The sequence below is a fragment of the Pyrgilauda ruficollis genome, unplaced genomic scaffold (genome assembly GCF_017590135.1).
Source record: "Pyrgilauda ruficollis isolate IOZ18807 unplaced genomic scaffold, ASM1759013v1 scaffold21, whole genome shotgun sequence".
NCBI classification, from domain to species: domain Eukaryota; kingdom Metazoa; phylum Chordata; class Aves; order Passeriformes; family Passeridae; genus Pyrgilauda; species Pyrgilauda ruficollis.
In genome coordinates this window covers 9,228,616-9,243,994 of record NW_024520318.1, presented here as the reverse complement: position 1 = coordinate 9,243,994, position 15,379 = coordinate 9,228,616, and the positions used below count along the sequence as shown (strand labels likewise).

Here is a 15,379-nt window from a genome sequence, read left to right as displayed (position 1 = left end):
AGTTGTGCAGCTTGTGCCTCTGCAAGACTGCTTCAGGTCACTGCTGGATACAAATTAAAAACACATTTCTGTCACGCTGGTTCTGGTAGCTCTTGGTCAGAGAGAAGTGTTAGTTTGATGGTGTGAAGCAGCCTTCACAGACTGCCTCGCTATGCAAACTACAGAGGAGAAATGTAAACAGCAGAAATCTAGCACTGTGAAAATACGTGAAAATTAATTTCCCTCCTGCTCTGCCCAAATGGTAGAAATACTGTGAGTGTTTGATGCTCCCATGTTTTAAGCAGGAAACAAGCAGTACCACCCTGAATGAGAAGTTTGTCCTTTGTACCTGACTAATTTGTGTGCAGGAAACTGCAGTGAATAGATGAAGACATTCTCAGACTACATTTTGCAGCAGAAAAGGACAAGCTTTCATGCTTTTATGCTGTTCTAATTTTAGTACAAATTCATTTACTAAAATAAGGAAATACTCGCTTGGAAATTATTGCAGGAGGAAAACAATAAAAACTTAGCTGCCTTAATTTGAAAGCAATATCTGAACTGGATGTATTTTGTAGTTTAAATAAATTTAGTGGCTTGTATCATGTGAAATCTCATGAAAAATGTTAGACACTTCTGCCCTGGGTACAGTTTGCCTACTGGATACAATCCAGGACAGTTCATCTGAATTATCTGAAGTCTTGTGTTCAACAGAGTGGTCAAACTACGTTAAAAATTTCTGTAAATGCTTCCATTCAAAATTGAAGTGAATATAACTTGTTTGAAGTTCTTCATGTGAGACTCAATGTAATATATTCCATTTAAAAACATCATGAAAGAGGAAGCAGTTGAGGAGATACTATAACGTGCCTCTTTGAGTTGTTGGTTCATACCTCCAAAAGGGAGGGGGGTGAAGATCTTTAGTGCTGAATAGAAGTATTCACACAGAAAATTAATGCAGAATAGCCACTGCACATGAAGCAGCCATTTCATGCTAATTTTTCTATGACTTCCCAGTGCAGACAAGGCTCTAGTTACTTCAGATGAATTGTCATGGGATCCCTGTATGGACAAGCTCTTGCTGTATGGAGCTGAGGGAGTCAGGAAATACTGGAAAGCTGCCTTCTTTTTCTTTTTTTCATTTTTCCCTCCTTCTCTAAAGACTCACTGGCTGAGATCACTCAAGGGGGCCTGAACTACTTAATATTCTGCTAGCTATTTCCTTAGAAACTGATTTAGCTGTGAAATCATTAACTGCCTCCTTGGACTGCATCCTTTTTACTAGAAATGTAGTTTAGTTACCTTAACCTGATATTGGGCAGGGAAACTTTCCATGTCTGCCAACTTCTTTTCACACCCTCTCACTTGTGCTGTGTTTTATGGCTTACTAGTAAGCAATTGTGTCCCTGTTCTGTCCTTCAGCTGCTTCAGTTTCCCATTGATCCCCTTCATTGTGAAATGAAGAGTTCTATTTGTTGTCTACTTTAGGTCTGTGTTGCATATTGCTTTTTAAAATGAAATCCTTGTAATGTTCAGAAGCAAATCTTAAATCCTTGAAAAAGCTAAGTATTGAAGACCTCTCAGGCCCGTTTCAATCTTTAAGTGTCATGGTGGTGTTTTTGAGTCTTCAGACTGCAGGGAGTTATGGTTTTCTTTCCTCGTCTCTTTTATTGCAGTAGGAAAAAATGTCAATTTCAAATATGTTTGATGTCAGCTGGTTTGGGGGAGCTACAGTCAAGCAGTTCAATTGCATCCTTAGTACTGGTTTTAAATATGAAATATAAAATAATTTCAATGTGTACTATGTCATTACAGGCAATTAGAAGAAATTAGAATTTACTCTGATTAAACTTTTTATACTGTAAGCATTCACCCTGCATTCTCCTTTCTCCTCCAGGCCAGAAAACGGAACCAGTTCCTGTCACGATAGGGATGAGAAGCTGCAGTCTCCGGCGAGCGGTCCTTCCTCCGCCTGTGGTGGGAGACAGTCCAGCATTTCTGACTTCTGCATTTCCCCCTCATGTAAGGATGGCCTGTGGGTGCTCTTCTTAACTGCTGACATCTTCCTTGACTGGGGCAGGGTTAGGGGGCCTGGACTGTGTGTTGTAGACTGGGGATTCTTTTAGTGTAGTGTGGAAACAGAACTGTGTTTATAGAGCCTGGGTCAGTCTGCAGGACCTTGGGGCACGCAGCACGCTTCAGCTCCAGCTGAATGAAAGGCCACAGAAGGTAACGTGTGCCCAGCAGACACCAATGGTCTCACTTGCCTCACTCCATCTTGCTTCCTGTGGGAGTGCCAAGCATCAAACCCAGGGCTTCCAGTGTGTGAAGGATACTCTGCAATGCCCCCTGCCCAGGGAAGGAGCTGCAGGCAGAGACAGTGCACTTCCCAACAGGCAAAGCCCCTTGCTTGATCAAATATCCCTTGTTTGGAGCTAAATGAATCACTGTCTGCTGGCACCTGCAGGCTCTGTTGGCTGTATCTCAGTGTTAGAGCTGAAGGCAGCTGCAGTTATCTGCTGAGATTTGCAACTGCATTCAGACCATCCAGGGCTGTGGAGGATGGGCAGCCTGGTGCTGTGTGGCTGCATTGTGGGTGATGCTGCTAAAGATTCTGTCCTTGCAGCTTCAGCTGAAATTAATGCAAACTCAGCTGGGCCTGAGAGCTCACAAACATGTGATGGAATTCTGAAATACTCAATTGCTGAACTTCTGATATCCACGAGATCCTGGAACTTTGGATGTTGGAGTTTCAACCTTCCTGCAGGGATTAATTAACATTTGCCATTACAGATCTAAGGCAAAATGTTCAGCAGTTATAGATAAAGGATCTTGCAGCATATCCGGGACAGAATTATGAATAAGTTCAGGCAAAGTGTGCTTTTTCTTTTCTGAAAAATATGCTTTGAAGCAGTAAAGGAATAGCATACTTTTTACTTTCTCTTCTATTTTTTTAAATTTCCTAAAGGAAATGAAAAGGATTCTGAGAAAAGTAACCGAGGTCTTGCAGACAGGAATTCACTTGCGTAATGCCTAGAGCTGATAAATGTAACATGCAGAAGGGGGAGCAGGACAGGAGCAGGAGAAGCTCCTGCCCACGATGGGCACTTGGGTTCTTGCTGTTGTGTAGCAACGGGAGCTGCTGTTCTCCACTGTGCACCTTGAGTACAGCTCAGGGAGTTTGGCCGACCAAGGGCAGCAACTCACACCAGCAAAGGTTGTAAACCAAGTAAAAGCATACTGACTTGGCAGTTTCCCTGCAGAGAAAGAAAAAAAGAATGGATTTTTACATACCTGTGCTTCGTAAAGGAAATTAAGCCAAGTAGTTATCAAGGATGTTCCTATTTGGTGTTTTAAAGTGTAACTGGGTGCAATTCCTAAGGCATTTTGCAGCCATCCAGAGCCCAAGTGAACAGATTTTGATGTCTTTCCAGTGAGATGCATGCACTCAGCTCTGTCACTTTTGCTGTGCTGCTGATGCTGTCTGATAGTTTGTTTTGTAGAGATTTGTGAAGACGTTTAAACAGGCAGCCTGAGTCAGTCAGCAAAGTAAATGTTGTTAGTTTTTGACGAATATTGATTTAAAGCCTTCATGCTGAAGATACTTCTGCCAGCTTAAATGTTTCATTTTGTCAGAACTTTGCTTGTAGCCTCTGTTTAAAACATTCTGTTAGCTGCTTTCAGTCAAAATTATATGCAGGTGGCTACTAATAACACTACTAGATTGTATTCTTTTCCTACAGAAAACCCTTTGAGATCAGAGTATACAACATATTGCTAGTTTATATGCATTATACATGTAAAAAGACAAATAATTTTTGTGTCTGACAGAGGAAATTTTTCCAGGCATTAATCCAGGCTATGAAATAGCATTGAGCTACTTGAAAGATGGCCTGAGGTTTGTTTTGTTTTTTGCAAGTAGCAGTGACATATGTGCTTGTCTTTCTTGTCTTTTGGAATTTAGAAATGAGGTGGAAGAGAAGAGAAAAGAGAGACTGCACTGCTGGACCTCCTGGTTGTTATGTCAGTGACAGGACTTTATTCTGCAGGATTAGAATTAAGCTGGGTCTTTGAACATCTCCACTTTTCCAAAAGGCAATGGGGATTGTAATATTTAAATTGAAAAGGCTTTGATTTAAGACAGTGGAAAATAACCCTTTCTCTTCTGTTGCCTTCTAAGATGCAGCAGGGAACAGAAATGTGTAAAAATAATGGTACTGCTCCTAGAGGCTTTCATGATGCTCTGCCAAACATCTCTGCTGTGCAATAAATATGCTGTTTATTAACTTCTGATCTTGGTCTGATGGTCATTCTGCAGTACCAAGAGCCTGCTTATTTCAGAATATTTGTTTCCCAGCATCACATGAGTACCTTGGGACTCAGTTTCATGCAGCCAAGTCATGAAATGAATAGTGAGACAGAGAGTGAAAAAAACAGAATAAAAGCTTCATGTGAACAATTAGCCTCCTCAAGGAGCTATCTCAAGGAGGCTAAGTTTAGCCTCAAGGAACCTTGATCCTCTTTTGTTTTCCAAAAATGAGTGCAGTTCTTAATGTCCTTCTGGAAATATTTGGTTGTTCTTGAATTGGTCTGATTTTGTCTGAGTCCATCCTCTCCCCCTTTATCCTTTGGTTAAGAATCGATAATTCTTGCTCTCTTTTATTTTTTGTCTCCCGTGGGCAGAAAACTTGTGGGCCAAAGATGAACCCTGGTCATCCTCCTACACTTAGTATGCTGAATGCCAGACAGAACATGTGCTGGGCAGCAAAATGCCTGTCTGAGAGCGACCTGATCTGCATTCTTATCAGCATGAGAGAGCAAACCAGGACAGCAGCCTGTCCTGAGCATGGCAGGATTGGAGCTAGGGATTTTCCCTAAACTTTCATTGAACTTGCACATCTTGATAGCCTTGTGGTTCTAAGCAAACTGAGTGTCCTTCACTTCCCCATTAGTGTAAGGCAGAAATTGAGTCTGACAGAAGTGTAAAACACTTCTTTTTGTCTGCAGTGGCCCTGTTACGGTGGATATGTATGGGGTGTTGTGTTCCTGTGGCTTTAATGAGATATTGGACATAGCTGATGTGTGTTAACTGCAGGTCTGCATGCTCCTATCCCATTGCAAGTGCACAGTGTAGCCAGTTTTATTTTCCAACTGCCTAAGGGCTTAAATTATCACACTTGCAGCTGTTTTGCTCAGGTGATGAGCCCTAATACACTCTGCCACACAAACTCAGTAGCCTGCCAAAATCTCAAGGTTTCCTTCATACAGCAGGAGCTGTGACTTGATTGTATTTCTAATAAAACTGTAAGGAGACAACTCCTCACTAAACTGTGGTGTTTTTTTTAAAGCAGCAGTTGAAATGAAGTCGTCTGAAGTATTTGCATCAGGTCATAGAATGGACCAACACATCCCAGCTGGTGATACCTTATCTTCTCAATCTGCTGAGAACTTCACTGAGAACAAAGGAAATGGTCAATCACACAGGTATGATCTATCCAGAGAATACCTAAAATTGTGAGAGGAGTCTGACAGGATTTACCAGCTAATTCCATGCTGTTGTAAACACAATCTGTGAAGTTAGTAGTGTGCTGCAGTCTGGCCTGAGACAGCTGTGGTGGTGCTTGCCAAACAAAATACCCTTTGCTGTGCCAGAGGCAGCTGTTCAATTTCTAAGCATCTGGTTCAGAATGAGAGAAGTCTCAAGCAAGACATTATTAATGAACTTCACATGTATGCTCAATGCAGCCTTCTGAAAATAAAACTTCCTTATTGCTTCCTTAGATGACTCAACACTAGCCCAGGAAAAAAATTTATTAGTAAAGAAATAGGTAGGACTGTGGGAACAGGACTGGAATTAACATGCAGAAGGAAGAAAAATGAAGCATTTAAGTGGGTTAAGAGTGCTTAAACATGCTGAGTTGCTAGCACTGCTGACCAGAGTCCTTCATTTATCCACTAGATGGGTATAGCAAAGGAGGCAAAGTTATGAGATCACCCAGCAATGGGTTTCAATTCTTCCTTGAAATTATTCCTGTAAAATGAAAGGTCTTGCTCTCCTTATCCTGCTTATCCTGTTCACCTTAGGCCCTCTGTGAAGCCTTTGTCATGTGTACAACTGTGATGTTATATCTTGGATGAGAACAAGGAATTAATTAGCAATTGGACTAAAGTCTACCAAAGTTTTCAGGGCCTGCATGTGTCCATCAGACATTAACAGCTTTTTCCTATAGCTAATTAGATTGGGCCAAGTTTTAAACAGTGTAGACAAATTTTGAAAGCAAATATGTTCCAGAACTAAAACACAGAATGGGTGGAAATGTGTTAAAGGAAAGCTTTTACAAGCTCTTTATGCACCTGATTTTTCAGAAGTGCTTGGTTATTTGTGTCAATTACAGCTCTAGCACTTCTGAAAGATTCTGTGTCTAGAACTTTGATTCCTTCATGCCTACAAATGCCAGTGTGTGGGTTTGGGTTTTTTGGGGGGGCTGGTGTGGCTTTGGTTGTTTGGTTGAATTTTTTTCCCCAGCTGCAGTTCCCATGGTGAGATCTGAGAAATTATACATTGTCAACAAACTGTCACTGGTTTCAGCTGAAGTGATTAGTAGTCATACCTCTGGGCCAGCATTACTGGTTTTATTTCTGTTGTCTGTTGTAACAGTAGCTAAGCACATCATAGAAATACAAATAGACCATAGAAATTTATGGCCAAATTATTTGCTTTGTGGTGGAGATAGGGATATTTGTTTTTAGGCTTTGCTTCCAGGAAGCAAGTAAAATTGGCAGCATCTTGTCCCCCTATTATTAAAAAGGTGTGTTCCCAGTAATTTTTAATATTTGTTCACAAACGTATGTCTAAATCTCAGGATGGAATTTATAGAAGTGAAGGCACAGGTGCAGGATCCTGCAGAGGAAGATCATATCTTTTCACCCTGTGTTTCCTCAGCATGCATGCAGTAATTTGGATTTCCAAACACAGCCTTGAGTTACAGATAAAGGAATGCAGCCATTCGCAGTCAGAGAGCACTGGGTTTTCTGTGTCAAGGGTCTTTTGTTAATATGTTGGTGTTGCAATACCTAGAACTGCCTTTTCCTTCTTTCACTCCTGGATGCAGGCTATAATTTGTTTGCAAAACAAACAGGACTAATAAATCAATTCTTTGCTCATAGTTTTGTCTACTGTAAGAATTGCCTCCTTCCTGGAGGCAAATACCTCTTTGGCAGATACCAAGACCTTCCTAGAAGAGGTCTTGAGAAAAGAGAAAAGGAGAGCTGAGCTGGGCTGTGGAAGTGGTCACTTCTCTTTCCCCTCTTCCTTAGCAGTATATATTGAGAACTTAACTGCGCAGAGATGAAAGGATGCAAAATCAATTGTAGAGAAGAATGAGACCTCTGTAGTGACATTTCTACTGCAGATGTTTTATTTCCACTGGAACAAATGATTGTTCCAACTGATGCAAGTCAGAGAGAGTTAAATGGCAAAAGCAATAGCAATAACAATGACACTGCTATATGAAGATAAAGATGTTTAAATATCTCTGTGGTCCACGTCTTGAGGTTTTATCTAGCCAGTCTTATTTTTGGTGTTGTTTTACCAATCTGTTTCTGCTGCCATCTGCCACCTGCTCCTTTGAAGCTGAGACAAGTATTAACACTTGTAATAGTCGTAGGTAGAGGGCTGCAGGGATGGTTCTTAGCAGAGCAGTTAGCACATCTCTGCCCTTAACAGTTAGCATATACATATGCAAAATACAGACAATAATGCTATTTAAAATACAAAAGGAACACTTGCTCAAATCTCCTTGCAAGGTGAAGCAGGGCTGTGGAAGGGCTAATCTGTACTGACTCAGCAGCATTCCCAGGGAAGGAGGGGAGATTAAATATCTTGAAAATCCTCCTAATCACTCCTTCTGATGGTCACAAAGGGTTCTTTTGATGGAGCTAATAACGCAGGGACTTTCTATTTTGAATCGCCCGATTTTTAGACGGCACCTTTCAATGTCCTGCCTTTGGCTCTTTTATTTCCCTTTTTAAATAAGATGAAGTTTTCATGCAGCTGTTACTTTAGTTTAACCTTTTCTCCTTTTAAGAGAAAATCGACTCACTAATGCAAACATTAATTTAGATTCAGAATTATTTTAGAGACTTGCTGTTTCCTGGTAGACTCCATTTTTTTAACTGGGAAAAACTGTATTTATGCGGGGGGCAAGGAAGGACAGTGTAACCTCACACAGTTATTGACTAAATTTTAAAGAATGGTATTTTTGCAGACTGTGAAATAGCAGCACCTGCTTTATGTTCTCAGTGTGATCAAGGAACCTGTGTGTTTAGGGAATTTATTTTAGAGATGCCAACACAGCTTTTTGCTCTCTTGACAAAGCCTTCAGGGAGTTCTACAAATCTTATCTCAGACAGGAGCCAGGGAGGCTGCCTGTGTCTGCCAAGATTGACCTGTACCTGGAAGAAATTGTGGTGTCTGTGCCCTAAAAGGGTGTGTTCCTGTGCTATAGCAGACATGTGTATATTTTACACCCCAGAGCGAGTCACTGGATGTGATAAACACAGCAGAAAACAAGCTAAAGCTCAGTTACTGCTTTTCAGGGAATTTAAGTGCCCCTGTTCAGTCCTGTTGTGCAGAGTGAGGTTTGGGCAGGATGGACAGGTCAGGAGGCAGGGTGGAGGCTGTGCAGTGAGCCCACGGCCCAGGCAGCGCCTCTGGTGCCATGCTCCTTTCCATTTGCAGCTTCCTGAGGTTTGAGCACCTGCCAGGCTGTCACAGCTCGTACTTCAGGTTTCACTTGGTTGCAGACTGACTATGCATACGTGTTTCTCCATGGATTGCTTACCCTTTCCCTCTCCTCCTCCAGCGACTTTGCCCTAGCCTTCACCAGCAAACCTAAGATCCCTCGCACTCCTGACGGCCAGAGCAGCAGTCCTAGGAAGGGAAAGGTCCCAGCCATTGCCCCCCAGTTCTCTCAGTCTGGACCCCAACAATCAAGCCATCCAAGCCCCTCAGGATCTACAAGGAGTAGACAGAGTAAGTGGAAAATGTCATTGTTCTGTTTGTCATTCCTTGGGTGGGAAAGGAGGGAGCATTGTAGAAACTCTTCAGGAATGAAGTAGTAGGCTGCAAATGTGCCAGGAGTATATGACATTGTGCTTGTCATCTGCAGGATGTGCAACCATGTAATTATATCCTGCTGAACACTTGCTCCTATTTCCAGGCTGTCTTGTGAGCAGTTAAAAGACATGCTTTTTCCTGTCTCTGGGTGGAGAAAAGTGACCCAAATTCCCAGAAGTTTTTGGGGAAGCTTATGAGTCTCAGATTAGACCTTCTCTAGACGTCATAAAAGTTTTTCCTTTTCTTTAGAGACTTGTTCATCCCACTGTGTAACTTGAAGTCAGATCTCTGAGTGTGTCTACACTGCAGCTGAATGTAGAGCAGATGTCAGGCAGCTCAGGTGATGGCTCAGGGCAGCTTGGTAAGCAGGGAGCCAAGCACACTGTCTCCTTTCTGCTAGAGACTGGTACTCAAGAGCCACGTGGCCATGCTGTGGCCTGCAGAAGTTTATAAAAAGTATTTCATCTGTAGGTGGTTCAGAAGAAAGGATGGCTTTGACTTGAGGATGGAGGAAAATGATGGGCACTTGCTTTGAGCCAGGCAACACAAGCTCAGTACAGAGGAAAAATTGATCTTGGATGCTCACACATCAGTAAACATGTGTGGTGTGTCAGCTGTGGAGATTTTTGGGGTGAAGGGTGAAGAAAGGTGCATTCTTCAGTAATGAACAAACTTTTTCTCAGTCTTGTGGATAGGAAAAGCTGAATTCAAATACAACTCTATGTCCATCATCAGTGAAAATGGCAGGAGAATGGCCTCATAACAAGTTGAGTGATGATTATTTGATCACAATGCAACATTAGCTCTATTCTTTAGCTGTAACTGTTACCTTGAAACATTTGACAAAAACATAACAAGTCAATACCTTCCCAAGAAACTCGAAATGTGTGTATATCATTAGCTACTCATTACAGAGTCAGAAAATGAAATGAAGATAATTTGAATAACCCTGTAAACGAGCTGGAAAGAGCATTCTGAGCCTTCTGTGTTGCTCATTCGTTGTTCCACACAGTTGCACATGCAGAGAAGTGGTGTGGTTTCGTTCAGGGAGTACAGGTGAGGCATTGGAAGGGAATGTTCCTGGTTTTGACCTGGAGGCTCCTTGCTTCAACACTCCTGTGCTGAGGTAATGCAGCTCTTTCAGCTTTACCTTTGCTGCATGTGCCCCGAGGTTTACCTCTGACATGAGTGCTCTCTGTTTCCTGTGACAGCAGCACTGTTCTGCCCTGGCTGGAATTGGTGTTAACACCCAAGAATCTGTCCCTGGTTCCTGTTTCAGTTCATTTCCAAAAGCATTGCCCCATTGAAAAGAAGCCCTAGTGAAGGAAGGAAAAGTACAGAGTGCGTGTGTGTGCACAAAAAATCTTCTGCCTGTTCTAGTTTCTCCAGGGCAGCTTTACACTCCTGGGGAGAGTGTCCTAGGAAAGATGTGACAGCAGTGTTGCTTTCAGGAGGCTCTGGAGCAAGATCCTTTTCCAGTGGCACACTGTGAAAAGTATTTTATTTTTAAATTGCTCTAAAGTAGATCACTTGGGGTTCTCTGTGGATTCAGTATATGTGATCTGTTAGTCCAGATACTTGAGCTCTTCCAACTTTTATTGTTTTATTTGTTTTACACTATACTTCTTCTCTTTGCTGGGAATGTATGCTGAATGTATAACAGGCATCCCAACTTGCTATGGTCCATTTACCATTTCTCCCAATTTTTTGCTTGGGAATCCAGGTTATCATTTTCTGTCTGTCCACATGTGCCACGAGACAGTGTCAGCAATTAAATGTTAAGGTCTTCCTGCTAAAAATAGCAAATAAATTATTTTGCAAACAACTCACTCTGTGTACATGTATCCAGCCTTCTTGTCTGCTGTCACAGAGCACCAATTAGCTCTTGTCCATCCTGCAGGGACTTTCACACAGGTCTTTATAGGTAGCAAAAGTTACATGAAAGTTGTAAGGACTTTTAAAAGACTAAAAAGGGTTTTAAGCACCTGAAACTTGAGGTTCTCAAGGGTAATTCTCAACTGTTACTTAAAAATGCAGGGAAGAGGTCTGAAGCAAGTGATCCCCTACTATATCCCTGGTAAAGCTCTGTGCTTACCAGACTTTTAAAAGACCAAAAAGGGTTTTAAGCACCTGAAACTTGAGGTTCTCAAGGGTAATTCTCAACTGTTACTTAAAAATGCAGGGAAGAGGTCTGAAGCAAGTGATCCCCTACTATATCCCTGGTAAAGCTCTGTGCTTACTGCTCCTTTAATTTCCTAGCTGACTCATCTGTAGGTCAAAAATGGTATCAGATGCACAGATACCAGCAATCGGTAGATTCCAGCAGCTGCTGCCTCCCATTTGCCCATTTGCCTGCAGCATAGGTATGTAGGATTTTACATTTCAAGAGACTGTTCCAGTGGAAGACTAATTTGTGGATTTCTTAGTATTTCTGAAGAAATGCAAGTTTTTATAGCTGATGGACATGATGATAAAAAGATTACTTTCTGATTTTACTTGCTGCATTTACTTATTTTAGAGGCACATTTTTAGCTTGATTTTAGTATTTATTACAGGTGTATTTTCTGGAAGCAAGTTGATTTTATGTAAACCTACCTGAACTAGCTGGACTGCTCCTCTTGGAGCATGGAGTGTGTGGAATGCCTGAGGAATGCAGAGGAAGCCCAGGTACTCAGTGCAGCTACAGGCCTGGGGCCAGATTCCTGCCTGAGATGCAGCCCCTGCTGTTAGCTGAACTCTACAGCAAAAGCAAGCTCCTCCAAATAAAATCGGCCATGCTAGGATCCTCTGTGATTTCCACTTCCAAGCTGGCACAGGGATGACACTGGCAGCATGGCTGGAAAATAGAGCTCCACAGGGAGCACAGGCACCTCCAAATTTAGACCTTTTCAACCGTGCTCCACGTGGACATGGTTGTGTGGTTTAATCCACTCTGATCCTTATTCTCTGTCTGTTCAGGCAACTCTGCATGGGTGTGCTGAAGCTGTTTGCAGTGTACCAAGTTCTGCCTCAGGCACTTTGCAGCTAGGGCAGGACAAAAATCTCTGCCAGAAGAATGGGGAATGTTTTTTGTCAGGAGTGCAGCTGGGCCCTGGTGATGCCCTTTCAGTTCTTTCAATATCCCCTGAAAAGGGGTTGCCATAAATGCATTCTGCAGTTTTGAGTGGCAGCATCAGGAGTTAAAGTGCCTTTCTGCATGTTTTTTGTGATGTTTGTGTCCCGGTACAAGTTGAACAAGCATTGCCCTCAGGCAGCTTCTGTCTTGTAAATAAATCCTGCTTTCAGCTGACAGACCCTTTCTCGATGTTTTTCTGCAGGCAGCCAGTCCTACAGGAAGTGAGAACAGTTCCTTTCCTCGAGAATCACCTGTCACATTGCTGAAGGACAGAGCCAGCTTCCTGTAATGAGCTTTACTGGTGACCTGCAGAGGAGAGTGAGGTTGTTGACACTGCAGCCTTGCACAGGGATTGGGGATTATCTGATGGGATGTGTCTGTGGCCTCTAAAACCGGCTAAGACAAGGGCCTTCTTATTAGAATTCGAGGTCTCAGCAGCAGCCCAGGACTGACATGGGAGATGGATATTTTCTGATTGTTTACTCTAAAGTGACATTGCCACCTTGAGAAGAAACTCTTGCTCTCTGCCTTCTGTGTCAGTGTAAATGACCTTTGGAAACAGAATGTAGGCTCAGCCTAGGAGTTTTACCAATAAACTGTATTTTTTACTTATTGCCTGCTGAAGCAGCCTGCCAATTGCTTTTTTAGAATTCTGCCTGTGTGACTGGGTTGGGAGGTATCTGTGTTCAAAGGAACTGTGTGAAGAGGGACAGTGACTGCCACATGTGCAGAGCCTTCCAGCCCAGAGCAGTCCTGTGTGGGGTGAGATCTTCCTGACCCTGAAGAGGAGGTATTTTATCAACTTCTGGTTGACCTGTAGCAGATGAAAAACACTGTTACAGTGCCCAAGGCAGCATCCATGCTCCCCTCTGAGGTCTTTATCTGCAGCAATTACTCCTATTACTTCTTTCTGCATTTTTTTGTTAATTCTACTGTTTAACATCTGTGGAATGAAAAATCTTTTTTTTTTTTTTTTCTGGAATGAAGAGCTTTGCTTCTTCATTCATAGAAGAAACCATGAGAATGTGAACAGATCAGAAGCAACTTTCTCTTTACATGTAACTGTGCTCAATCTTCTTTGGTGTTTGTTGTTTTTTTTTATGTTCTTCATTTCAGAGCAATGACTCTTTATGTCTTTATGGAATTCGTGCTGGTCTTTGGTGCATGTGAAGTGCTGGCTAGGCAAGAGAGATCAGGAATCCTTCCACTAAATAAAAAGCAGTAGTTAGTTCTGCCAGTGAATTACAAAGCTAGTGCTGTTTGTTGTTCTTTCTCTCACCAGTAACAGTGACCAGGAAACACTGAAGTCTTCACTGGGGGTTGGCTTTTCAGTAGCACCCCTTCATATGACAGCTGCTAGGACACATAAATGCAGTTTACATTGGGATTTGGCTGCTGCTGAGGCAGAGATGTACAAAAAGCTGTCAGTGTATTTGCCATAGTCCGACTTCAGAAACAAATGTTTGAATGAGTATGAAAATGGGGAAGGTAAGGCTTTGGTTTTGGAGAGCAAACAGGTGGAACACAGCCTGAAAGGTAAAGCAACTGCTGTAGTGACAGTGCCTTCCCCTAAAGTAAAGAGTTGTAAAGCCATTTCTGTAGAGCCAGAAGAAAGCTTTGTGCTTCTGACAAGATGTGGAATTGGGCCTCTTGCTCTGTGGTGGCAGCTCAAGAGCCAAGGCCCCTGATGTTGTTGCTTCAGACCCACTGAGATCAGTGATGTTGTGTCAAATGTTGGCAGAAAGGGCTCCCACACAAGTTCAGGAAACCCCTTTGGATAGAGATTAAATCAGAATGGAGGTGTTTTGTAGGAGTCAAGACCTCCTGTAGCTTAAAATCCAGTGAATTAATGTGGAAGTTACCATTTACTACTCAGTAGCACGGACCTAACACCAAGCAGGCAGAGTACTGGGTGTTGCTTTAGCTCCCAAACTACTCAGGACATGAAGTGACTACAGACACTTGCTGGCCTCTGTCACACAGATCCCCATGCCAGACAAAGGAGTCACAGAAAATCTCTGACTTGTGCTCAGATTCATCTGCCTCCTCTCAGAGCTGATAAACACAGCTAATGGGAAAATGTCCTCTGGTTCCCAAAAAGGCAGTAATGGAAAACAGCCATAAAAGTTCACCTCGTGGCTTTCCAGGGTAGGCAGAATTTCCTCTGAAATTCTGGGTTTTTTCCAGCACTGTAACATCAACAGCCAGTTGTGAATGAAGTGCTAAGCAGTTCATTTGCATACATGAATAACAGAATGCTCCAGTAACTGAGTTTTATTTATCTTACAGCTGTGCTGTGTTTCATGTTGGATCTATGCTATGTTCATGCTGGATCTGATTGTGTAAGATGGAGAGCAGCTTTTGAAAAGTGTTGAGAGCAGACTAATGTTTGGTTTTTTTTTTTTTGGATGGGGAACAACAACCCCAAAACCTCACTGATTTTATGAGTTGAGGTAAAACTTCACCACCCCTTGCCAGACACCCCAAGGTGGTTGGTAGGTGTGGCAGCTGCTCCAGCAGATCAAGATTCAGGAAAACCAAAATGCATTTTGCTGAGTTGGACTGAAAGGAACCAACTGCGTGTGCTTGTGTGTTTCTTGCTCAGGCCTGTTGCAATGCAGAACTCTATATGTGTATTTTCCCATGTTCTCTTAGCTGTGTATGGAGTTTGAAATCCAAGACTATTTTTATATTAATGCATGAGAATCCTAATTTTCCAAATACCTGAGAGAAACTATTGATGTGCTTAGAAATAAGTTATCAGCTGAACAGTGATTTGAGAGGCTGAGGAAGTAACATGTCCTCCTTTCCTCTATCTTCACAAAAAAGCCCCTGTGATGGCAGTCAGGAGATTTGAAGCCAATAAAAAATGTCAATTCTGCCTTTGTTCATGGGTCTCCACTCTTTGGGGTGGAAGGGTCCCTGAATGGAGGTCAGTAGCACGCACATAGCAAATTCAGCACCTCACTCTGAAAAGTTGTTGGGTGAATTCTGCATGTGCCACAAAGAGGAAGCTGCTAGATTCAACACCCTCCTGGGGAATTCATAACAGGAGCAGTGGAAATTGCTGCCCCGGTGGGAGGGGTGTGATTGCACTTAGAGTGGCTGTAATTTCTTCAACAAAGAGCCAATAAAATTATTGCAAACGATAGATACACAGATCTGCA

The 15,379-nt window shown here is 42.5% G+C and overlaps 1 protein-coding gene across 2 annotated transcripts in view; it reads left to right on the top strand.

Moving 5' to 3' along the window:
* Positions 1 to 13,461, top strand: part of ARMC9 (armadillo repeat containing 9) — a 61,636-nt gene extending 48,175 nt beyond the window's left edge. The window contains exons 24-27 of one of the 2 annotated variants that reach the window (XM_041467606.1): positions 1,877 to 2,001; positions 5,331 to 5,463; positions 8,844 to 9,013; positions 12,415 to 13,461. In XM_041467606.1, the coding sequence (XP_041323540.1) occupies positions 1,877 to 2,001; positions 5,331 to 5,463; positions 8,844 to 9,013; positions 12,415 to 12,437 (451 nt within the window). In that variant the 3' untranslated portion in view covers positions 12,438 to 13,461. Of the gene's footprint in view, positions 1 to 1,876; positions 2,002 to 5,327; positions 5,464 to 8,843; positions 9,014 to 12,414 lie in introns of both variants that reach the window. The other variant, XM_041467605.1, reaches the window with a different exon arrangement.
* Positions 13,462 to 15,379: the final 1,918 nt, after the last annotated feature.